This window comes from Lates calcarifer, linkage group LG12 (assembly GCF_001640805.2).
Source record: "Lates calcarifer isolate ASB-BC8 linkage group LG12, TLL_Latcal_v3, whole genome shotgun sequence".
In the NCBI taxonomy this organism is placed as follows: Eukaryota; Metazoa; Chordata; class Actinopteri; family Centropomidae; genus Lates; species Lates calcarifer.
In genome coordinates this window covers 26,587,956-26,612,559 of record NC_066844.1, presented here as the reverse complement: position 1 = coordinate 26,612,559, position 24,604 = coordinate 26,587,956, and the positions used below count along the sequence as shown (strand labels likewise).

The following is a 24,604-nucleotide window of genomic DNA, read 5'->3' as shown; positions in this document are numbered from 1 at the left end:
GAGGATGTTTCACAGTCGGTTTTTCATGTTCAAATTCAATCCATATCCAAGTTTCCTTTAATGTATTTGAGAAAATTAAAATTACATATCTTCACAGAAAGCTTGGGCATGAATTCCTAATCAGGGTGAAATGTAACTTAATTCATAATAGTGTCTTTGCTGAGTTAGATAACATAAATATGCTGCACAGCTTGTGCCCTGCAATTGTGCTCCTAGCCCTGAACGAACACAGTCACCCAGTAAAAGACAGACAGTTTAAGAGATTTTAATGTGCTTTTTCATACAGTATATTGTATGCATATCCAGCATAGCATTTCTCATACATATAACTCTCTTATATCCAGGGTTTTGAAACGTAGAGCTGAGAGGATGATTAACAGTCAGTCTACCATAACGTTATGTCTGCCATACTGTGATGGCAGAGCACGGCCGCCTCAGAGGCTTCACTTTGTAGTCAGAGGGCATAATACTGATTCCAGCTGTTTTCAACCGAATTCTCCAACTGCAAAAAGTAATAACACTGAGAAACAAATATCTAAAAACAATAAGTGCGCTGAGGTTGAGTACATTATTTACAGAAAAAAATCAAATAAAAACAGAAGTTAACAAATACAAAGTTGGAAAATAAGTCAGAGAAATCAGCCATATCCTAACCATCCATAACTCTGATTATACTTGATTTATATCCACAATTCACAGCAGTTTAGAGGCAAGAAAACTGTCCCCTGCATCTTCACCGTAATCAATATGACTATCATTTCCATCATTATCATTATTATCATCATCATTGTCATTAACATTGTCTCTTTATTCTCCTCTCAGTTCAGTCTCACTTACTTATCCATAGTAAGGGTGCTCACTTTGGAAGTTGTAGTCCGGACACACTTTTTGAACCAGCTTGTAATCGATGCTAAAGAAAGAGATGAAGATGCAGATCACCTTGAAGGGTTTGGCACAGAGCCAGGCAGCGTTGGACTGGGTGTGCTCTGTGAAGCAGGTCTGAGATGGGTCGTACAGGCAGGGTTTAGTCTTCTTGGATCTGTTGGTTTTCTCATACTCCACCCGACAGTTAAAGGTCTTTGTCTCTTTGGGGTCGATGGTGGACTGCTGGGTCTCCTGGAGCTGGACGTCCTGCTGGGTGTGGGGGTGCAGCGGCTGTTGCTGGAGGACTTCGAACTCCACCACTTTGGTCGGCGGCACGATACTGACCGAAACGTTCCCCAGGCTGGACGAGTTGTGACGGAAGTAAACGGTGAACGTCCCATTGATGTGGTCCACGATCTTCCCTGTCACCAACAAGCTGAACTTTGTGGTCTTGACGTTGAAGTAGAAATCTCCCCAGCTGAACATCTTCTTGGTCTTCATGGCTGTCTTTAGTGAGGGCTTGCGCTTAGAGCGGTAGCCTGTCTGATCCAGGAGCAGGGACTGGTTCCGGGTCGAGTCGTATGGGTAGTAACCGTAAGCGGGTGGCTTGGATTTCATGGGTGTCTGGTCGAGGGCAGATGAGAAGATACGTGTTTGGTACGGCTTAACCACTCCTCCTGTCGATCCTCCAACCGTACCTCCACCCATGCCGTATGGAAGAGTCTTCATCACCGACCCCACTGGGCCCAGGTCTGAGAAGTCCACTTGCTTCTCCAACCCTTGGACCTGAGGAGGAAAGAGACAGAGAAGAAGAAGAAAACTTTATTGACAATGTTTCACATATTCATCCATGAAAACAGAAGAATTAAGACTCTTGTAGTATGTAGAAAACAGCATGATATTGATATAGAGCCACAAAGTCCTTGTTGTATGGAGATCAGAGTGGATTTAAGGGCCAGAACATCTCTCTTCATAACCAAGATGTTTTTGTGCCAAAACTTAACCAAACCTCATCCACAGCACTGTAAGATCATAAAATAGATTTCTGACATTGTGAAAGTTTTGGGAGGCGCTGACAAACAAAACAAACAAAACACTTCAATATCTCTTTCTGGAGAGTTTAATTTAGAGGACTTCTTGTCTTCCAGAGTAACACATAAACCCAACTAAACTCATTTTCAGGGATGAAAACACAACGTAAAGCTGGACAAACAGTGTGTTTTTGTTCATCTTGTATGTTACATTACACAGTTAGCCACAACATGTAAAATACAGCATTGTTAATATTAATACAAGCTCTTTATAGGTTAAAATAGATACTGACAGCAACCATGTGGGAAATTGAATCGAACTGTTCTAACTGTGGCCAGACAGAGGCCACAATTCTGACACGCAGAAATCCACCTGAGTGCAGAGGTCATATTACTGATGGTTTCTGAAACAGATCAGGTGTTGGGACTCAAACTGAAAAACTGATCTGGTGCCAGTTAAGATCTGTCTTAATCCATACCGTGTCTGTCCAGCATCAGCCACAGCGCAGCACCCATGGAGCAACTGTAAGGTTCCAGCACTTTGCTAAAGGGCACTTAACAAAAATAGCTGGCATCTTACCAGCCACCTTCCTGCTGCCGGCTTAAAGCTGGAGCACATCCAGCTGTCAGTCCTGTGAGTCAAGCCAGTACTGCAACCAGTTTGTGGCTGCCTTCATTATCTCTAAGCCACACTGAAGAGATCAGAAGCCAAATTAACCAGAAATTTACAGTTCACTTTAATCTTGCAACAGTCTGGACAAAGCCCAACATTAACGAAAATTCCATTATGTCCCATTAAATTTCACACACACATCATTATAATCTTAAATGCTGTATAGGTCACTCTTTTGCAGAGATCTTTTTGCCTCACATGATTTATATTTCTGTGAGCATCCAAGATGTGAGATGTTGCTATGTTTCATCTCTTGAATTCAAGAAAACAAAACCATCTATTTTTATTAACACACTTTAATTTTGTTGTCAGTGTTGCTCTGGAGAGAAAAACAACTCTGCATGTAAGGTAATGGATGTGAGCCTTTGTTTGCTCAGACAGCTTTCTGCCTTTAATCCACAGCCTAGGTGGTTATTCACAGGGCTGATTGACTGGAAATCGTCCTCTGCTCTCTTTCATGTCTCATCAATCACATCACTGCCATGCTCCCATCCATATGCATATATGTACACACACACTTTGTAACACACACACTTAAGCACACAGACACATTCGCACCCATGCAGACTTCAAGCTTAAAGCTGTCATGAAGTGACAGGAAGAAGTATTACAACCATTCGGAGGGGTTACATGTGCTTCCCCTGAGGATGCTTTGGGATGGAGTTTAAAAACTATTCTCCTGGTGGATAAACAAACCAAAAACAAAAAATAAATGAAAAGCCTTTCAAAACAAGCACAGGATCAGATTTTGGTGTCTACCCATGCAAGGACAGTTTCTGTCTCCCTTCATTCCAGGGCAGTGGAGAGGACAGGTTTGTGCCACAGCTCTCCTCATTTTTCATCAATCACTGAACCTAATAACAACTCCACATTGCAATTTGCAGAGGCAACAGTGCAGCACTCAATACAGCTCTTAATGTATTCAGTCATTCAATTAATGTATCCATTTCTGTTGGCCATTCATTAACATGCCTGCAGAGCTGATTTCGAAGTAGATTGATTGAGGAGAAAATAACTGAAAATGTATTGACTACTGGAGGAATGAATTACCAAAAAACGAAAGGTGTTGATAAATGACCAGTGACTGGGATAATGACCCACTGAAGATTTTTAACAAACACTGACTCCCTTTGGTGCCATGACAGGAGGCCTCTGCAGAGGTCTTGCAATTTTAAGTATGAGAACTGGTGATTTGAGCTGACTTTGACAGGTAGGAATAAGCTTCAGTTGACGGCAGAAAAACATCAGAATACATACAGCAACAAACAGAGTGTACAGTGAATGCAAGATGGGAACTTCCTGTGAATGCGCTGTCAGCAGTGCTGTCAGCTAGCTCCATGTGTTGCCATCTGTCAGGCTAACACTCTGCTGGTGCAGTCCTAATCACTTCTCTAGCTGATGGCACGGAGCTCGAACTAGCACCATCATCATAATCCTTAACCATCTTCAGCAGCAACATCACGCCACGAACCTCGACCTAACCTTCGGGGTTAACTGTATGAAGCTCAAAAATGATTTCGTGTTGGGGTCTGAGGTCGGCACGAGTCTATCTAAAGGGGGAATAAGCAACTGTACACAGTCAGCAACTTTAACAAACATCGATTGCGTGGAAAAAGATGAGTATGGAGAGAGGGCTTCTTCTTCTGTGGCACGAAAGTAATAAAATGCCAACAGAAACCAATAAATAGATGGACTTTCTATTAGCATAAATATGAATTTTTTTGTGCCTGACAGTAAATCCATTTAAAGGGTGGGGATTTGTTAGAAGAAATATCAGATATTTTCTCTTGACATGAAATCCATAAGCTATAGACTTTTTGAAAAACAGCGGATGTTTGCTATAAGGTCATATCAGGCTGTCGCAACCAGCGACAGATTGACGGTTTGAAAAATACAGCTTCACCCTTTTCTTCCTCCTCAGCCTCTATTCAGTCCGTTTACAATGAGTGAGGAGTAAGCTGTGCAGCAGTAGCCAGAGGGATGTTGTTGGGGCGATGAAGAGGTGATGAAGTACACACAGGTGCATGAACACAAACAAACAGAAGGTAGACTCAATACATTCACACTCAGTAACTCAGAGGCTCGTAGTTACACTGAAAAAGGAACTTGAACAATAAAATGTGCAAATTATAATGAATCAGTCAGCCTCAAACTAAACATTTTGTTACTACCATGATAATAACATAATAGACATTAGGCTATATCCCTGTTGGATAGGAATCAGCAGCCTTTGTTAGTGGCAGCTGTCTAGGGAAATGAGCATCACATGTTGTTTGAATTGCAAGCATAATGAAAATTAGGCCACTTGCCAAACACTATTTGAAGCAGCCATTTGTATTAATTCTGTTATGATGGTGGAACAAGCCAAAGGTTATCAGTAAAGTAGGTCCTGTCTTGAAACATGTTTTGCTTCTTCCATGTCATTCCTGCTGGATGTCATGACTGTGGTTATTGTGTTGTGTATGTTGCAGTTCATGCTGCGAGAGCTCAGTCTGCAGAGTCTGCAGACATGCTAGCAACTGCGTGTGGCTGCTTAGGCACAGCTGTGCTTTGAGCTAAATGCTAATGTCAACATGCTAACATGCTCATAATGATGATGATGATATCATGCTAATGATTTACAGGTATAATGTTTTCCACTACTCTTAGTTTAGTGTCAACTTGTTGTCTTTAGCTTTGCAGGTATTTTGTCATAAATCAGAGATAAATTCTCTCACTGGTCATAAAGTTATTACAGTTCATCTCAGGTGACATGAATGAATCAGATTCATGCAATATATTCTTCAAAACACAAATGTATACGTCATGGTACACTAGAGAAAAGTCAGGGATCACCACAGCAAGCAGAATACGCTGTCTGGAAACATACATGCCTGTACTGAGTATTGTGCCAAGTCAGTTGGCTTCTAGAGCTGATGTTGAGATATTTAACCTAAAGCCACGTGGCTATAGCGAGGTTAAAAATCTGACTCAATAAACATAAACCAGTCGTGTTGCTGAAAACAGCTTCTAAAATGACCTCCTCCTGACACAGAAAACCAACTTTAAATGTGTGACTTTCAGCTCGGTAAATGTCAGTGAGGATAGCAGAGTTCCCTCTTGTGGCCACTTAGGGCTCCCAGCCTGAAAAGTTCCCCACACAGTGAAGCTTTACTCGTGTCAACATGGCATTAATGTTCCTTCCATTTAGGAATGAGAGTCCTGTTTGGTGGGATGCTGGAGGAAATCATAGAGGGAGATGGAATAAGTATTGTGGTGGACTTATACATATGTATGATGCGGGCAACTCAATAAGAGCACAATCATAGAAAGAACAATCAGATTACAGAGCTCGGGAGATAGAGGGAGATAGTGAGGAAAATGTTATTAGTGGAGAAGTGAGATGAGGAGAGGAGAGAGTAAAGAGATCTTGTACATTTTCTAGAAAAGAGGAACATTAATCATCTTTAACTTCATTTTGAGTTTCATATGAGCAAAAACCATCCTTAAATGCAGCTTTGATGGGAGGCCTATAACCTACCTGGAAGTACACGCAAGAATGAAATGCAGGGATTGTTCGTGAGGAGATTATGAGTGCAGCTCAGACACAGACAGAAATGATGAGACACACCTGCAGGCAGATAGAGAAGGGTTTGGAGAGACAGTGAAAGACAGACGGTGAGAGGCTTCACACTAACTTATTAAGTAAGAGAAGGTCAGATGAGCTCACGAATTGACTGCTGAAGCCTGATACATCACATGCCACCACAATTAAGATCTCCTTTCATCATTAAGGAAGCTCTGGATCAATGGTAGCACCTCTGTCTCTGCTCTCTCCGCCTTTCACACTCCCTCTCTCAGTCTGTCAGGTATCATGTCCTCCGTCTGCAGTTCACTCACTCTCACTTTCATCCATAACTTCCACACCTGCTTGATAGTGAGAGTATTCACAGGAAATGGACCTCGCTTTCCAGCCCACGTGTGACCCCCTCTCCTGCTTCCCGCCCTCCCGCCCTTCCCTCGAGGACTGATGAGAAGATGAGAGCTGCTTGTCTCGGAGCTCTCTCCCGGGCTTGTTCCTTTGTTTAATTGGAATTTTATTGGTGACAATCAATTCATTTCTAAGCGTGCTGCAGGCTGCATTGATCTGCTGTCACAGAGAGGAGTCAAATGTACAGTTCCACTCCCACCGCACTACAAAACCACAGGCTCTGATGCCAGCTACTTTCTGTTTTTGCTGCTTTACAGCTTGTTGTGATTTGAGACAGGCTCACCTCATATTTCCTCTGGAGGAGTGAGAGCAGCTGTAAAGTATTTGTGAGCAGTCGCAGGACACTAATTCAGGGGAAGATGTAGTGAAGCTGAATTCACATCACTTTTACTTTGAAGTCACTGTTTACTTTAAATGCTCCCTCACCGTTCCCGAGAGAGGTAAATGTCATGAATCTGCTTGAGGTGTTGGTGGACCGCAGAACATCTTAAGGTAAAATGTTGCCTCATTGCAGTACTGAACTTCAAAGATTAATTTCATAAAAATTACAGCCACACCATTCATACTGCAGTATGAGCTGTGTTGAAAATCCCTGAGAGTTCAACGCCTTTCATTTCAACAACCATTTCAGGTGTTTAAATGACCCTGAGATCCATGAATAACTTACAATGGCTGAGCAGGTGAAAGAGTCACAGCTCTATTTAGTGAAATCTTTGTTTTGGAGAAGGTTGCTCTACAAGTGATGGACAGTATCTTGGAGTCTTGGATACATTTGATAGTAAAATAAGAGCAGGATCAACAGGTAGACTGTGGTGGTTTTGCTCAGGCTGAGCCTGTTTGCCAGTTGAGCTACATTTCTGCTTTCACCTGGTCATGAGCTCTGGGCACCGAACGAAAGGAGAATTTAATTTAATTGTGGATGCAACCTGCTGAAATCACACTGGTAAAGTTCTGGTAGGCAAAGCGCAAAACCCAAAAGTAGACACAGCATGCAGAGCAGGTGGGTTAAAAAGTTCTTCACTTGGAGCAACCAGAATCAGCAGGCAGCAGGACACTAGCAACAGGTGGTCAAATTAAGGTAACAGGTAGAGTCGGCAGACAGGAGGACTGACATGTAAAGATAAATCTGCCTGAGACCAACAAAGAGCTGCCCTCTTTATATACAGTACTGTCACTGATTACCAGAGACACACAACCAAACGTCCTCTGATTCAGATATTTGTGTCTTCACCCTCATGTACAGGGTGAAGACAGAAGGAGCCTGGAGTGCAGGTGATACCTCCATTGAACAGAGCCAGTTCAGGTGCTCTCCCTGTAGCACCTCAGGACAGACCTGCAGGTCTCATCCCTGGGATTACAAACCCCACCTACCTAATGAACATGGCACGATCCCACTGGAAAGAATGAAAAAAAGAATGTCTGGGATACTTTGCTCAGCTGGTTACCTCTATCACCTGGAGCTGAATGAGCGATGAGAACGGATGGATGGCTGTTTGGAAAGAGCTGTCAACAGACACACTGATGTAATAGAAGCTGAACCTTTCTCTGGTTAAAGGACATTTTGTAATTGTACAAAATACTCATCGCTGCTGTAATAATGGAACTAATCTGTGAGGCAAATAAGTGAGAGAAAGCTGAACTGAACATATTTAGGTGCTGGTAGTGTGGCTCAGATATGTCCAATTTTTTTTACCAGCAGCGACTCCACTCTGTTTTGACAAAGATCATATAACAAAAAAAGGAACTTTTCTTCCTTCTTCCAAAAAAAAAGAAAAATGGAGGAATGAAAATGACATTTAATTACAAAAAGCAAAATAAAGCCAGGAGGAAAGAAGATAAACCAGTAGGGGGAAAAATCGAGAGAGAGAAAGAGAGAGAGAGAAAGAGAGAGAGAGAGGTGGGAGGGGCAGTAAAAGCGATTTCGCAGTCCAGTGGTGTCGCTGGATTATCATGAAAATGAAAGCTACTGAGTCAGGGAGTATCAGGGAGCAAGGAAATGGAGCCGGGACAGATAACACAGTAAGGGAGAAGAAGAAAACGAATAAGAGAACGAGTGTAGAGAAAGCACAGAGGTCTGTAAGACAATATGAGGCGAAAGTGCAGGGAAAGAAAGAAAAGGTAAAAAGACAATATATATACGACACACAGTGAGATTATGAGTGCAATAAGACAAAAATGAGAATCACTTCACCCCATAGAGAATAATCAGAGGTTTCTTGAGAAGTAATATCTGTAATATTGTTTCAAGAAGACCAGCTCAGCTCTGAAATAATTTTAGTCAAAGAAGGGATAAAGCCCTCTTCCCGTGTATCAGGCAAAATTTAAAAAGTATCCTGGTTGATCATGAGCTAAAGTTTCACCTGAAAGAATCTTTATTTTTTGCATAAGCCAACATCTTGTAGCATATAAAGCAAATAAACTATATTAAAGTGTTGTTTGGATCTGACATCTGCTGAAAAGAGAAAGAAGGAGAGGGAGAGAGAGGAAAAAGAAAGAAAGAAGAAGAAGGAAAGAACGATGTGAGACAGTACTCTGCCATCTGATGTCTCCATAAGAGGATTTATGAAGGTATTGTGTGCTGGCTTAAGTGTTATATGCTGACAATATTGCAAAATATTGCAGATGCCACTAAGATTGGACTGAGAGGGAAATGTAGAAATCCTCGGCTGTGGGCAATGGAACAAATGTGCAGAAAGAAAAGTAAAATGTGCTGCACTGAGCACAGTTTAGGTAATTTTCCAGTTTTGTTGCACTGCTTTGGCACAGTGGCTCCACTTTTTAAGGTTCTTTAGGGTTTTTATCTTTTTCTGCATTTAATCAACTAGCATCTTTTTCAACACCCTTGAGTTTGATGACTATCTATTCAGAGAGTTAGATGAGACACCGCCTCACATCGTCTGGTAATGCAGCTACAGCCTGCAGCTGGTTAGCTTAGCTTAGCATACCTATTCCTTTAAACACTGCCCTCTTTTCTTTTTCTTTATTTACCCTGCACACACTGAGACACAGTTTGTGGTGATCACAGTTTGAAATCAGATTCTCACTGCTACCATCACCGTTATTCATTAAAATCACTACAGTTAAATTTTATATATACGTATACACATTAAGGCTGCAGAGAAGTGAGTCACAGCTTTAAAAGGAATAACATCAGCCACAACAATAAACTGGAGGGATGATGAAATAAAGGGAATAAAGGCAGGCCATACACTCACACAGGCTACTACCCTCAGACAACACTGTTTCTGTAAACACCATCTTTTGTAAGTAAAGGTTGGATTATGAGATAATGTGAGATATTAATCCAGGAGCTGCACAATCATCCAGTGAGTACAAACCACCGCCAAATACACGTACAATGCTAACATCACACCGAGCATCACAGCCTGCATTGTGTGTGGGAGTTTTCATTCATGTACATTTAAACAATTCTGCCAGATCCACATCAGTGAAAACATTTTTCATATTCACTGAATCCTGAAACAGCCCAACCACAACCACTCAGACTGCCTCAAACAAAACGATTACAAAAGATTTGATGAGTACGCAAAGATAATTCACAGCCACAACATTAATCTGTATCAACCATTTCAGATCATTAGTTTTTTTATGCATAGTGATAATATTAATCAATTTAAGGGAAAATAGCCAAGAGCTGGATTGACTCCCTGCCCTGCTCTGGGTTAACACTAATGCCTGGTAACGCAGGTTATGTTAATCTCACAGAACATAAAATCTCAGTGATACTGGCCACGCTGGGATTAATGAAGGATAGGTATTTGACTTATAACTGTGGCAGTGGCGTGGGATACTCTTAATATAATGAGATCTGTGGTGGAGCCGCCTAATGTTGAAGTCAGCCAAAAATCTGATACAAGCCAACAGCACAAACCACTGCATAAAACAATCAGTGTTATTAATCCACAAGCCTTAAAGCAGCCGTGCAACCAGCTGAGAGATTAGACAAGACCTGTTGGTGAAGCCATCACTACACCTTGCATGCAGTTAGCAAAAGACCAGAGCAAGTTTAATGTCAGAAATATAAAACTCCCAGCGAGAGGCTCTGCTGTATTTTCAAGTTTTACAGATATATAATTATTAACATTCATTTGATTCCATGAAAAGAAGAATGTGCATCCCACTTTTTAACACTGACAAACAGGCTGAGTCAGCAGTGGTTCATCATGTATGGTTAATATGATGTGAGACAATGAGGTTATAGCCATTCATATAGTTTGCAGACTGAAGACGTAACAGAAACTTTCCAAAGTAAACTGGGAACTGTGGCTCGGTGAGCTACTCGATTCTCCTCAACTGCAGTCTTGCCCTAATCTTATAATCCCTTTTTTAAACCAGTTGCAGAACAGGGCTGTGAAAACACTGTCCTGCAATCAACTTGTCTAACATCTCTGTGCCGTCTGCTCAGAGGCAGACGAGGGAGGAAGCTAATCCAAACAGCAGTATGCTTTATCTATAAAGCCATTAGAAGCTCTCTCTCTCAGGAGCCTGACTTCAGTGGCCATAGATCAGCTGAGTGCAGTAGTCCTCCCTTGTTCCTCCTATCTCACTGATCACATTGGATCAGCACGCCCGAGTGTTTTTGCCCCAGCCGGCTGGGTGGGCAGACGTCCCGCATGTCTTCAGTGATCCCCACAGCAGCACCTGATCAATCAGACCAGGCAGGTCTTAGGGGACCTGTCTGAGAGGGAGGGGAGGGGCACACAGGAGTGGGGAGGCATCGTGGGGGGGGGGGGTGTTTGCATGCGGGGTGAGCAGCAATGCATCAAAAGATGACAACTCCCCCATTCTTCCTAAATAAGGGTGGTGAGACTCTTGCTCTGGCTGTGCCTTAACTTTAATCATGCATCTAAGTAACTGTTGCAGAAGTCTGCTGGAGGGGGGACACAAGAACTGACGTGACGCTCCTGGATTTCTCATTTGTAAACGTGTAAACATATATTTGAGTCAGATTGCAAAAGCACAAAAGCACTTGTTCTCATCACCCCCTCCTCCTCCTCCTCCTCCTCCTCCTCCTCTCTCCCTCTCTCACAGATTTATGTATTAAAAGAGTTTGAATTTCATTGAGGTTAGACTAGGCAGGAGAGGTTCGGGGGAGGTTCAGGGTATCGGGCTCTGGCAGCCTGAACGACGTGTTGAGCAGCTAAGTGACAGTGATTGATGCCCTCTGTATTCTGCAACTTATCAGGCGTATATATACACACACTCGCTCTGCACATAAACAGCAGAAACATTTGAGATAAATAAAGAATCAAATAAACACGAGGACTGGCAAAGAAGAAGAAGAAGTAGTAGGAGGAAAAAAAACCGATCTGCATAATGAATAGACGAGATGGAGGGAAGGAGGGAGAGAAGAGGCAGAGATTCCCAGCGGGTGAAACTGAGCCTGGGAGACGTCAGTTGGGGAGGGATACGGGGACACGCGGGGCCTGTGACGACTCCGACAAGTCACCCAGGCGGCAAAATAAAGCCCGGCTTCCTCAGATTTGTTTCCAGTGCTCATCAGTAGGAGAGCTGGATGACGGATGGACCGGCACTGAGCGCAACGCGAGCGTGTCAAAGTTACTCACCATAATAAAGACCTGCTCTTTTTTCCCCATTTCCTCCTTTTTTTCCAGCCACCTGCAGCCCCACTGACTACAACCCATTTCATTTCATTTCAGTCTGCCTTCGTTTGTGTCTCTGTGCTTTTGCCAAATAACCAGAGTTTGGTTATTGTACATTTCCATGTTTTTTGTTTCAAGTATAAAGCTACAAGAGCTTAATCCATTCCCTTATCCATCCATCCATCCATCCATCCATCCATCCATGGAAAGGTTTTTGATTTGGTTTCCGATGCCTTTCTTTCATCCCTCATCCTCCCCCATCCCTCCTTCATTTCCTCTTAATAATCAATAAGTAAAAAATCATTTCCTTCTTCCTCCTGTCATTCAGTCTCTCAGTTCTTCTTGTGTGACTTTAATTTCTTCCATCCCTTATCCTTAACACCATCCCTCTATTCCTCCTTTCTTTTTCCATTTCCTCATCTTCTATCTTTCCTTCCTTCAGTCGATGGAGAGATCGTTTCTTCCTTCAGTTTGTCATCTCCCCATCCCTCCTCACTTTTTTCCTCCCTCCTGGTATCCTTTCATTTCTCCACCTCTCCATCCACCCATAACATAATGACATGAGCAGAGTTACGACTTCCTTCCTCCACCTCTCCCATCTCTTATTTCCTCATCTTTCCATTCCTCCTCCTCTTATTTCCTTCTTTTCCAGCATGCACACTTCCCTCCTTAAACTTCTCCCACCCCTCATCCTTCGCTCCATTCCTCCATGCTTCCTCCTCTCCCCACTTTTTCCTTTCATCCTGCTGCCAACCTTCCAGATTCTCTCTCCCCAGTTTGGGAGTCAGTCGGCTTTTGGGATGTAATAGGATGATTAGACAAAGATGAAAAGACTAAGCGTTTCCATGTCTGCTCCTCCCCTGCTGTGGAGGATGCTCTCCATGCGTTTGGGGCCTGAGCCGAGCGGGGCCGAGCGAGGCCAAAGTTCAAACCCTACGAGAGGATGTGCGACTCACCAGCTCGGGGCTGATGGCAGAGTTAATTGGAGAGAAAACAGTGGGAGGTGCCGATGAATAAAACCCCTCCGATGCTGGCAGCAGGGCACAGCGACATTCCCCTGTTCACTTCAAGGTTATGCACACACACACACAGACACAAAAACACACACCTGCTACTGAGGCTGCAGTGACAAGGTTGGCGTAGCAGTATTTGCATAGAAAGCACAGGATTAGCTCCGAGTGACTCTGCTCTTTTAGAGCAACTTGATTAAAATGAAGGAGAAATTACAAGATGAGACAAAACATACACATCTGAGCACATAACGTATATAGAACTTTTCTCCTCTCTTGCCTTTCGGATGCCTTTGCCTGTGTATAAATCACCCGGCTTCAAGGACGCAGCATTGGGACCCCTAACTGGGATCTTTCACATCCACCATCTGGACGCAGAAAACCAGAGTGCTGACCAGCGGCCCTGCTCTCATTCTGTTCCTCAGGACGAGCTGCAGAGAGAGGGGCGGGGGGGTGAGGGAGGTGTATACTCTAGATAGAAACCTAATCAATCCAATGACTGCTTAGTGTGTACTGGACTTCATATGAAATCCTCTCTGGAGATGAAGAGGAGTGGAATAGAGCAGAGATGATATTTTGAGAGGGAATGAGAGAGAGAGAGGGTGTTACAGAGAAAAAGGACGAGAGAGAAGCTGTCAGCGTCTCTGCTCATCCAGAACTGTCCGAAGCATTCATTCACACTCTCCCGCCCTCTCTCTTTCCCCTTCGCTCGCCCTCCTCCAGAGACCGTGCTGCTCCATCATTCGACTTGGTTTCACACTCCGAGACCCAATATCAAAGCAGATATGAAGAGAAATGAGAAACACAGGATTGTCTTTCCACAGACAAGTTGTGTCCACTGCAGTTATTTGTGTCATGCTCTCTGATGGTGTAAGTGGACCTATATCTCTCTGGCTGGCTGCACGCTGTCTTTCCATCAGAAAACCTTCCAGAGGACGGCGGTGTTCCTCTCTCTCCCTCTCCACCTGACAGGACAGTCACTCTGTTTCAGCTCAGGTCATCTCACCTGCAGGCTGCTGCCCAGCGGCTGATACACTTGGTCACTGTCAACACCCAGATGTGCACACAGGCGGGTTAAGACACGGACATCATCGCTGACCGCAGATGCCTGCATACATACTATAGAGTCAAACAAACACATCTGTGGATGCCTGAGCTATGCCCCCTGTTAGTTCTGCAGCAAACAGAAACAGATCATCTCAAAGCTCAGAGGCAGTTTTTGTCGAGAGGAAAGATTTAGATCGAATGAGATAAAACAGCCAGATGGTTGTGTCTGTTTTTCATAAACCAGTGACTTAAAAATCAGACAATTACATACCTAAGTTACTTCATCCCAGTGGAATATCCTGTAAATCCAATAATGCTATAAAGCAGTCCTGCTTATTGATGTGCAACATTGTCTGTTATCACAGACTACAACCAGAGCTTATAAGAGATAATCCTGTTTTATTATGACTTGAGTCATTTTTGTAGCTTTGGCTCGTTTCTTTTGGTTATGATGAGACTGTACTCACACGTTAACAGCTGAGAGAAGCCGGACCAATACCAGAATAAATATAAAAGAAAATATAGAAGATATTTGACATTGATAGTGGTCCGATTATCTAATTTACTTTACTTGGAGGTAAAACTGAAAGTTTCACAGGAAGCTGTGTGCACACAGAGCTACGGCAAGTAGAGTGGTCCAAAGATGAAGCAAGAGGTTGGTCAGTAAACTGTGACAGAATTATCCTTTAAATGACTGCGACAGTCTCATCTGTTTATTGTGCAGCCCTGATTTGTGTGACCTCTGCAAACAGAAAACCTCCTAGAGTTTTCTCAGGTACAGTGAGGCTGTGGCAGAAGATTTGTATAAAAGAAAATGTGGCGTGGCGGTGATAGCTACATTCGTATTACTGACCTGCTCTCATTCACACAGCTTGTGTTGATTCAACGGCGATAAAAGGCTCCGGACAGACCGAGACTTGTGACTAATAGTCCAGCAGGATCTGTGGTTCAATTACTGCGTGGGGCAGCTCTCCTCTGTCCCTGGGCTAGACACGTTACTGGAATAGCTTCAGTAAACACACACACACGCAGCCTTTATAAATGTGATGTCACTGACCAAAGGATATCAACACTGATACATTTCTCTCCCTCGTTTTTTCCTTAAAGATATGTCCAGAAGAAACATATTGGAAGATTGGATATTGGCACTATCTAAATGAATGTTTTAAGGCCCCGGGGAGGCAGGGCTCACTGCACCGTCTGGGTCTTTAAAAATCAGGGGACAGCTGATGAAAAGCTCGGCTGAAACAGTTCATCCACAATGAGTGAGAAAACACAGGAAATGAACAGTGACCTGTGAAGTCAATTCCAGCTCTTTCACAGAACTCCTCTGACAGTTAGTGGGTGGAAATCTTTGACCATTTTCAGCTGAATTCATAGTTTCACTCAGCTGGTAACTGGTCTCTTTGTCAATTTGAATCCAAGGACTCATAATGTGCATCTTGTGCAAACAAACTTGATTTACTGAGAGATGCCAATGACATTATATTCTGTGTAGAGCAGCCTCGGTTTGGACAATATGTGCTTAAAAGGCAAACAGCTTATATCAACAGAACCAGCTCGGCCTTGGTACTCACAGTCACAAAAAATGATGGATGCGACAAAAGCATGACTAGAATTTTCTCGTGCTCCCCCGCTGGTCCACCCAGTCTCACAATGACAACAGTGAACCGGCTGACACGCGCACACACACACAAACGCCCACACGGTGTAAACACAAGATGGGTCTAAAGATCTGGCGAGTTTCCAGAGCAGATGGGTGGGTTGGGTATGGGGAGTGGGGGTGAGCCTGGTGGGGAAGGGGGGCAGGAGAGCGTCAATCTGTCATTTCTAACAAGCCAGGAGACTTGGAGCCAGGGCAGGTCACAGACACAGGACACACACACACACACTCACACACCACGTCCGTACGTACGCGTCACATTCCAACTGTGGCATTCCTGCTAATTAGAACACAAATTAATGATCCAAGCAAGTGAGACAGGCTGCCTCTCCCTCCCTCCAGTCAACATTTACCCTTCCTCCTGCTTCCATCTTCCTCTGCTTTGGCTCCACATTCTTTCTGCTCTTCTCCTTCTCTCTTTTGTTTTGCCTTTTATTTCTTAAATCCTTTTTCTTTCACCTCTCTCTGCACATTCTCCTCCTCCAACAAATGCTTGAGGACTGGTGCTCAAATACAATCTTTAGCAATATGTCAATTAAGAAAAACAGGACATACTAAGATTTGTTGGCATCAGACCACAGATGAACCGCAGTGTGTCTAACACTGTAAAACAGGAAATATGTCCAGGAAATCCTGTGGAGCCTTTTACATGATGAAAACTTAGTCATCAATAAAAATCATAGTTAAAATCTTTTCAGGAAATTTAGTCAAGTTGTATCAGACAGATTCAGTTTTTTCTTTCTGTTCTGTTTCTTAACTGTTTCAACAGTAAACTTGAACTTTAATGTAAAACCCATGAGCCTCTTATGTTTAGGCCGCGTGCTGACAAAGGACCGACCACAGACCACAGCCTGCTCAGGGCCGGCGTTGAGCTGCCACACCACATATCTCTGGCTGGCTGGAAACTCTCTCGCTTCCTGGCCAACATCTTTCCAAATTTTATCAAATGACACATTCGGTCTGATAATGATGCAAGAAATCAGTTTGATGATTTTTAATCATAAGCTGGTGAGTAATTTCTGCTGGATTTAACGGGCTGCTCTCCTCAGCGTTCTGACCTGCAGACTGGGTCAGACAGAGTTTGTGATGTTACATAAATGTTATTTCTTCATAAAGGCAGAGTCATAGTAAACTTCAGACTTTTGCTGTGAGACTGAACAACTTCCACATTCACACACAGACTTTAGACCATGAACAACCCAAATACCTGCTTTCTCTGTCTGTGTAAATGTGTTCAGTTGAACTACAGTAATGGCGGCTCTGCTTGAGAGTGTGAAACATCAGTTAGCCACTGGCTAATGTATGCATCCATACATTTGGTAAATCTAGCCATGCAGTTAAATTACATCTTCCTTTGTCTCTCTTTGAAAACCTGGTTTCTTTTGTCTCTCTGACATTATTCTTCCATTAGCATCAGTGTGAAATCAGCCAGTGTATAACATGAAGAAACAGTGAAGAAGTGGCTGTGTTACTTGCAGAATAAGTGCTGTTAGTTCCCTCAGAGCTGCACCGCTGAATAAATTGCTTGTTCTATGAGTGTATTGGTTATTCTTCCAGGGAGAACAGCGATAAATTCTGGGGTAAAGTCAAAGAAAACAACAACAACAACAACAAACTCAATCTGGCCGGGCTCCTCAGCGGTCCAGGACACCTTGCCCACGATGCATCAGTGGAGGGCTGACCTTGAGTGCTAGGCATTAAGGTCAGGAGGCATCATTAGTCCTGCCTCCCCGCTGCAAGGCTAAGAATAGGAACACGTACACAATCACTCACTCATCATCTCCATATATCTTTCTGTTCTTCCTTTTTTTCTTTCTCAGATTCATTATTTTAGGTCAGGGGTTTGCTGGAAAGACTAAAACAATGAAATATTTTAATGTGGTACATGTGGATTAAATAAGCAGCAGAACAGATCTGAACTGAGTATGATTATCTACACTGTCAAAACAACACACAGTGTGAACTGTGTTTAAAGAGTGATCGTCTTATTTGTATGTTTTTCACTCAGGGTGCCTCTTCTAGATGATATCACATGTACAGATGTATTTTTTGATTTTCACTGGTCATATTTCCACGTGCAGCACACACCCATTGTTACTGTTAGATTGCCTCTACATGCCAGATCTTGTTAGAAAAAGTCTTCCTGTGGTAGTTTGTCAGAGACCAGTAAGTACGGCTGCTTTGATTTATTCAAGTAAATAAATGCACTCGGCTCGTCTGAGTAAAATGTGTCAGAAAATTACACCTTACGTGTCGGGGAGAGAACATGTTTTTTTTTCCTAAAGCACATACAAATCACCTGCCAGTAAAAGCCCACACCCTGCATCTCTGTTTCCCTCTCTTCAGTCCCTGTTGGGGCTCCGGCTCACAATCAATACCTTTCACCGCTAAGCCAATCTGCAATAATAAAGGCATTACAGACAGGGAAAAATAACACCAAATCTTATTAAATATGGGGAGATGGTCTCTTCCTTTCTATGTCTTCCTGTCTCTTGTTGCCTAGGTGAGCAGGAAGCCGCTCCATTGGACAGATTGCAGCGGCTGGGTTGATCCCTAAATGTTCTGGGATGATCAACAGGCTCAGGATCAGGGCCGCTATTGTGGGTTACAGGTAGAGTCTGGAGCTTAGCATTCTGCTCACCTTTCCTTCCAGCCATGTATATTTCACAGGATTGTCTTTTATATTCATTCTGTGGCTCAGTGGAGCACTCATCTTTATTTCATTTTGTGGCATTTTTTAATTTTAGCTGAGATTTTTTTCTTTTTGCACCCTCCTCCTCCTCCTCCTCCTCCTCCACTCCCTCCATCCTTCCTGACAACCCCCTCTGCTGACTGAATCAGTAATGACATTATGCATCTTGCACTCTGAAGCTTTCAGCAAAGCAAACACTAACTTCTCTCCATCTGATTTCTGCCTTTACTGCACCAAGCCAGGAAGAGGGAGAGATTCATACTGTGAATGTCCATGTACCAATTATTCTGTCTCACAGTGAGTAAAGATCTACAAACCAGCCGCTGTGGCAACTCTGTCACATTAATGTTCAGTCGCAAATGTAATTTAGAAATTATATTGTTTGGGAAAATTAAAGGACAGGGAGGTCATTTATTAAAGGCTCAGTTCACCCAAATTAAACAAACCAACATACACATTCCTTTAAATTTCTAAACTGTTCTTTGAGGAAAATCTATTTTACTGATTAGGCTGAACTGACTGAAAATCATCAGTGTCTGAGAAGAAGTTTTCACATCCTTCACCTAAGCAAATATCACAGTACCACTTATCATGGATAATTATTACTGACAAATTAACATGTCAGCACCATTTTAATGTTGTAGCTGCCTCAGGTTGAGCTAATGCTTGTAATTCTGGAACTTTTCCCTACAATTGACCATCTGGACAAACTGAACTGCCCAGGTCCAGGTGTACAAAGCTGGAAGAGACTTAGACTTAGAGCTGAGACTGCTGCCAGAGAGCGTTTTACACAGCACTGAATTAAGGGTCTGAATACTTTCGTAAATGAGAGGTTTCAGGTTCTGATTTCTAATGAATTTACACACATTTCTAAAAACATATTTTTACTTATCATTATGGGTTACTGAGTGTAGACTGATGAGCAAAACTGGTATTTTTCTTTTATCAAATTAAAATGAAAACTACAACACAAAGAAGGAGTGCAAAAAATGAAAGGGTCTGAATACTTTCTGAGGCCACTGTATATAGATATTTTAGCAACTACAGCTGTCAAATAAATATAGTGGAGTAAAAAGTAAGATCAGAAGAATAAAGCAGCATAAAATTCAAGGAGAAATTAAAACCATATTGTTATCTTACCCCTTTTGACCCAGAATATTTTAATCTAACACATTTTCATGTCTTATAGAATCATCATGTCTTTTCCCCACTATTCTACACTATCACCTTTCCCAGCAGCCTCTGAACGAATCGGGAGGACGACAGAGCTTTTCAGATCGTCTCATTACAGTTGGCTCAGTCTCAAAGGAACAATTAACCCACAAACACAACACTCTAAACACACTCTGTTAGTTTTGCCAATACACCCTCAAGTCAATACAGCAAACATCTCACTCTTTATTCACACATTTGTTTGTGGTCTTGGTAAAACTGTTCTCAGGCGCTCTGGACTTTCCCAATTAACCGGTAATTGAAAACTAAACAGAACCTGAGCTGTCCTGATAGTGCCAGAATTATTACAAATCCACTCCAAGTCATTTTACTGAGGAAGTGAAGCCAAAACTAAATTTGCACCACTGTGTGTGCAAACTGCCACACTGATCATCCCACAAGTAATGTTTGGAGAATCCTTCAAAATAAAATGCCGCGTGGATTTTTCTCTACAGCTCGACCTTTTACTTTGACGTTAAAGAGAAACTGATAAACCTTTGATTCACCCAAGTGTTATCGAACCTCCAGCTGACGTTTTCTTCATTTTTAAAATCCAGAGTTCAGCTCTCAGTTCTGACTGGGCAAACGACCTTCTAAGCTGTTTTAAAGTACAGGATACACGGGGCGCACCACTAACTCACCTGGCAGAGTGTCTGTTACATATTAAGGCTGAGCCCTCTGCTGCATATCATCCTCTCTCTCCTGTCCCTCTCTACTAAATGATAAAATAAAGCAGAAATTACGAACTAATATTAAAACTGTACTTGGCAGAGGAGCCTTTAGTAGCAAACTGCATTATAGATAAAAAACACAGAGAAAACAAGAGTTCCTCTACCATATAAGAAAGTGAGTGAATTTATCCTACATGACAAAAAAACGACGACCTTATTCCACAGCGCCTCCTTCAGAGGGCATCGACAAACTAACTGAGAAAAAAAAAGCAGATGACTGAATTTAAACTGATGACACACATCACAGACTAAACTGTCAGCTAAGCAGCTCACTGCATAATATTAGTTAAGCCACTTGTGAAGACAAGCTAATTTTACAGAGCCTCACAGAGCTCTACAGGACACACATCTCCTCTCACCACAGCTTGTAACACAATAAAAATGATTGAAAAATCAATTATTTCATCAAGTATCAGAGATTTTAGAGAAAGCAGTGATGGGCTTTGATCGGATTATTGGATTTTAACATCAACTACTGTATATTCTGTATTTACATATAAGTACAACATTTAATATTCATCAAAAAATCTACACATGAATAAACACATGCAGCTCAAATATATGCAAGCACTAATTAGATTTATGAAACTACACAGTCCTTCAAGAATAAGTTCATCTAATCTCCAGCGTCACAGCTTTAAAAACTACATCACTGACGAGACATTTCTAATGTTTCCACACACACACACACACACCTGCACTCTCACTTATGTTTATCTCATACATCAAATCCACTTCACTGACTAATGAAGGGTTTGAAATTTGCACACTGCACCGTAGAGTTATGTCATTAAATTAGCTACCGATTAATTATCCAACATTTTCTGAGGCCAAAAAATAGAAAGATGCAAAATATCATTTTCAAGAACAGTTTAGCAAAAATCCACAATTGCATGTAGATATGAGGAAAGACATCTGAGGCTTAAAGGACTGACATCTCTTTATCTGACATGACATTCAGTCTGATCTATAAAACAAGTATGAAAGTATTTGGCAACAGAATGTAATCTCTACAACACTGGAAATGTGAATGGAAAGGAGACACTGGGGTTTGATATCTCAATAAAGACCAAGAATGAAATCATTAACTAAACCATTTGGCAACAGAATCTAATCTTTGCTACATCAGAACGAGGTAAATGAAAATGGGAGGGTGGGATGATATCTCCACAAAGAACATTTGTTATCACAGATGAAAATCAATTCTAACCAAAATAGAAATCATTTTGGAGGCAACGTGCATAAAGACACCACAGACACCAGCAGTGCTGAAGGTAGACAGGGTACAGAAATATTAATGTGCTCTAAATCTCATGTACAGTTTAAAAAACACGTGTTTAAATTTCAAAACCTTTTGTAATCTAAGTCCTGAAAAAGATAAGAACTGGAGCAGGTGTGTCTCATATAAAAACTGTGGGGAGGACTGTGAATTACACAATTGATACGGGTGACACGGGGGGAGCTCGTGGATTGTGGATTAAACATCAGAGAAAATTACAAAAAACATTTATCAGCAACATTCATTTGTAAATCTCATTTTAATCTCTATCTAGTGGATGTGGCAATCTCCAAATAATGCACATCCAGTTAAACACCAATCGCTTTGGCCTGATGGGATTTTGTAAGATGTGATAAACCTTGAGGCACACAATTACACTGGAACAAAATTTGTGGACACATCATTTTTGATATTACTCTAAGGTTAAGTCCTCAAGTCGATCACAAGAATGATGTTCAGATAGTAAACTACACCATAAATTCTGGGTGTGTGTTGCTCTCGCAGCGGCGGTTTAGTCATTCAAGGTCCACAGAGACTACTGCACAGGTATGAATATACAGTAGTATGTTTTTTTTCTTTTTTTTACCTTTTGGCAGCACTATTTTACAAGGCAACAGGGCACTCAATCATTCACAGATATCTTTTTAATCTTTTTCTTTCTGTCCTTGTGTGCGCATGTGTTTGATTTATGTGGCTCAGCAGGCCAACAGGACACAACGCTGGCCTCTCAATACTCCACTGTCTGATGCAGCAAAGACAGGAGATCACGCCGGCCTCCTTATCTCGACTACAAGAAAACATCCAACTGCACAGAGTGGCAGAGAAAAAATATAGAGGAAATGAATACCTAGAAAACAAGAGGAGTTGGGATAACACGGAGGAGAGGAGGTGAGTGGTGAAGGACAGAGGGGAGAACTGAACCAGACTGAGTCTGGAGCCATGGATGATGTTCAGCAGGTATAATGTTAACCACGGTAATGGTAATCCATCAGATTATAGTTGAAACAGCCCAGTCGACACCAAAGCCCCGAGACACTCTAAAAAACACTGACTAGTCTTTGTTTATCAGAAGCCACATCTACACTGTTAAAAATATCAGCTAAAGGCCAAACTGAAATCACCAGTCAACTTTTTAGAGTCAAAAATCAACATCCAAGTGATTTGAAATGTATCTTTTTAATAGTGACACAGAGACATGGACCTCAGAGAGACTAGTGACTAACCTGTGGAAGCTCATGTCCATCCAAAGAAAGAATAACGATAGATCAGACCATCAGACCTCTGAGTGGGCGGGCCACTGTCTGTTTGACTGACAGCTGAGCGGGGAGGAGAACGATCAAACATGAGCTGGAAACTGTAGTTTACAAGCTGAGGGCTGACAGCATTTTGTTAGCAAACTAAAGAATAATGACAGCATCATTTAACATTTAAACTGTAACACAGGACATGTCTCAGGACTACAGGATCATTGGCTACAAAGCTAATCTGAATTACAGTCCAGAGTCTGACTCTTTGTTGACCTCTGCACTTTATGAATGGCTGACTGCTTGGTTCCAGTCGTCGTTCTTTGTGAGAGTGTATTGTGGGTATTTGTCAGTGTTGCTGTGAGCAGATGACAGAACAGCAACAATCGCTTTTTTCTGTGAATATGTTTCAAATTAAACGATTTGTTTGGTTACAGGCAAATCACTCCTGTCTATGTAGACAAAGAAACAACAGTGATCTCACTAAACAGACTGGGGACATTTTCATGAAACCAAAACTATAAAACACACATTGCTCCCTTTTGGATTCACTTTTTTTTTCTGGAAAAAAAGGGGGACAAGATATAATGTGCAGAGCAGTGTATCCTGTGGCATTTTAAAAACCCACACAATTTTCTTTCAATTTAATTCTGTTCACATAAAAAACATTTACATGGACATTGTGTTTATAACTGAGAGGTTTGTTACACAAAAAAGAATGAAAGAAACAGTGTGGTGAGCACAGAGCTCACAAATTAACTTGATTCACTCAAGCAATTGCTGTTTTTTCACCGCCTGAACTGTGGTTAGTTGAGCTTCATGCATTTACTCATGCAACATATTTCACCCGAGCAGACGTGCACTGAGAGTTTAAGGTTATGCTGTTGCTAACTTCTCTGCCCAAAGTCATGAGGAGAGGAAGAAGTAGTATGATCAGCATTCCCTGGTCGGTCCTTCAGGGATTACACTGTTCTGCCGTTGCCCTCCTTGTTTATGCTGCATTACATTGTTCACACTCTCCTCAGCTGAACACACTGAACACAGCGAGACGTCCGGCCTCTCACTGCTGGAACATATGTGTTTCTCTGTCTGTCGCTCTGTCTGTCACTTCCTACCCCTCATCCTCTGTCTCGTTTGTCTAGGTGCCACATTATGTCACTGTCACTGACTGGTCATGTCGCTACATGCAGTTCAGGGTCTGGTCCAAGTGTTTGCCAAGGGGAGGGTGACATCTGGTGAGCGAAGTGAACTGAGGCTTCAGGAAACTGGCTCCATCTGTGGTTTTCTGACCACGACGCACAGAGAAAAGGCTTTACTTTGAAGGGGGGGTACGAGTATATGTAATCCAGCTGTGACTCAGAGTGAGTGCTATCTTAGGTTAGGTCTGAGAAAAAGAAGTTATTTTAAGTAGTGAGATGATACCACTGGGATTTTGGCTTTCACTAACCCTAGCCTGATTTCTCACACTTCATGTCAGTGTTTCCTTATCAGCTTAAATCTCACAAGCAAAGATATAATAATCCTGAACACCCTCACTGAGAGATGAGTCTGGATCCTTGATGCA

The 24,604-nt window shown here is 42.2% G+C and overlaps 1 protein-coding gene across 2 annotated transcripts in view; it reads right to left on the bottom strand.

The window, feature by feature from the left end:
- Window positions 1-249: 249 nt before the first annotated feature.
- Window positions 250-24,604, bottom strand: part of LOC108884820 (neurexophilin-4) — a 70,994-nt gene continuing 46,639 nt past the window's right edge. For both annotated transcript variants that reach the window (XM_051074754.1, XM_018678908.2), the window contains exon 2: window positions 250-1,650. In XM_051074754.1, the coding sequence (XP_050930711.1) occupies window positions 838-1,593 (756 nt within the window). In that variant the 5' untranslated portion in view covers window positions 1,594-1,650 and the 3' untranslated portion in view covers window positions 250-837. The remainder of the gene's footprint in view (window positions 1,651-24,604) is intronic.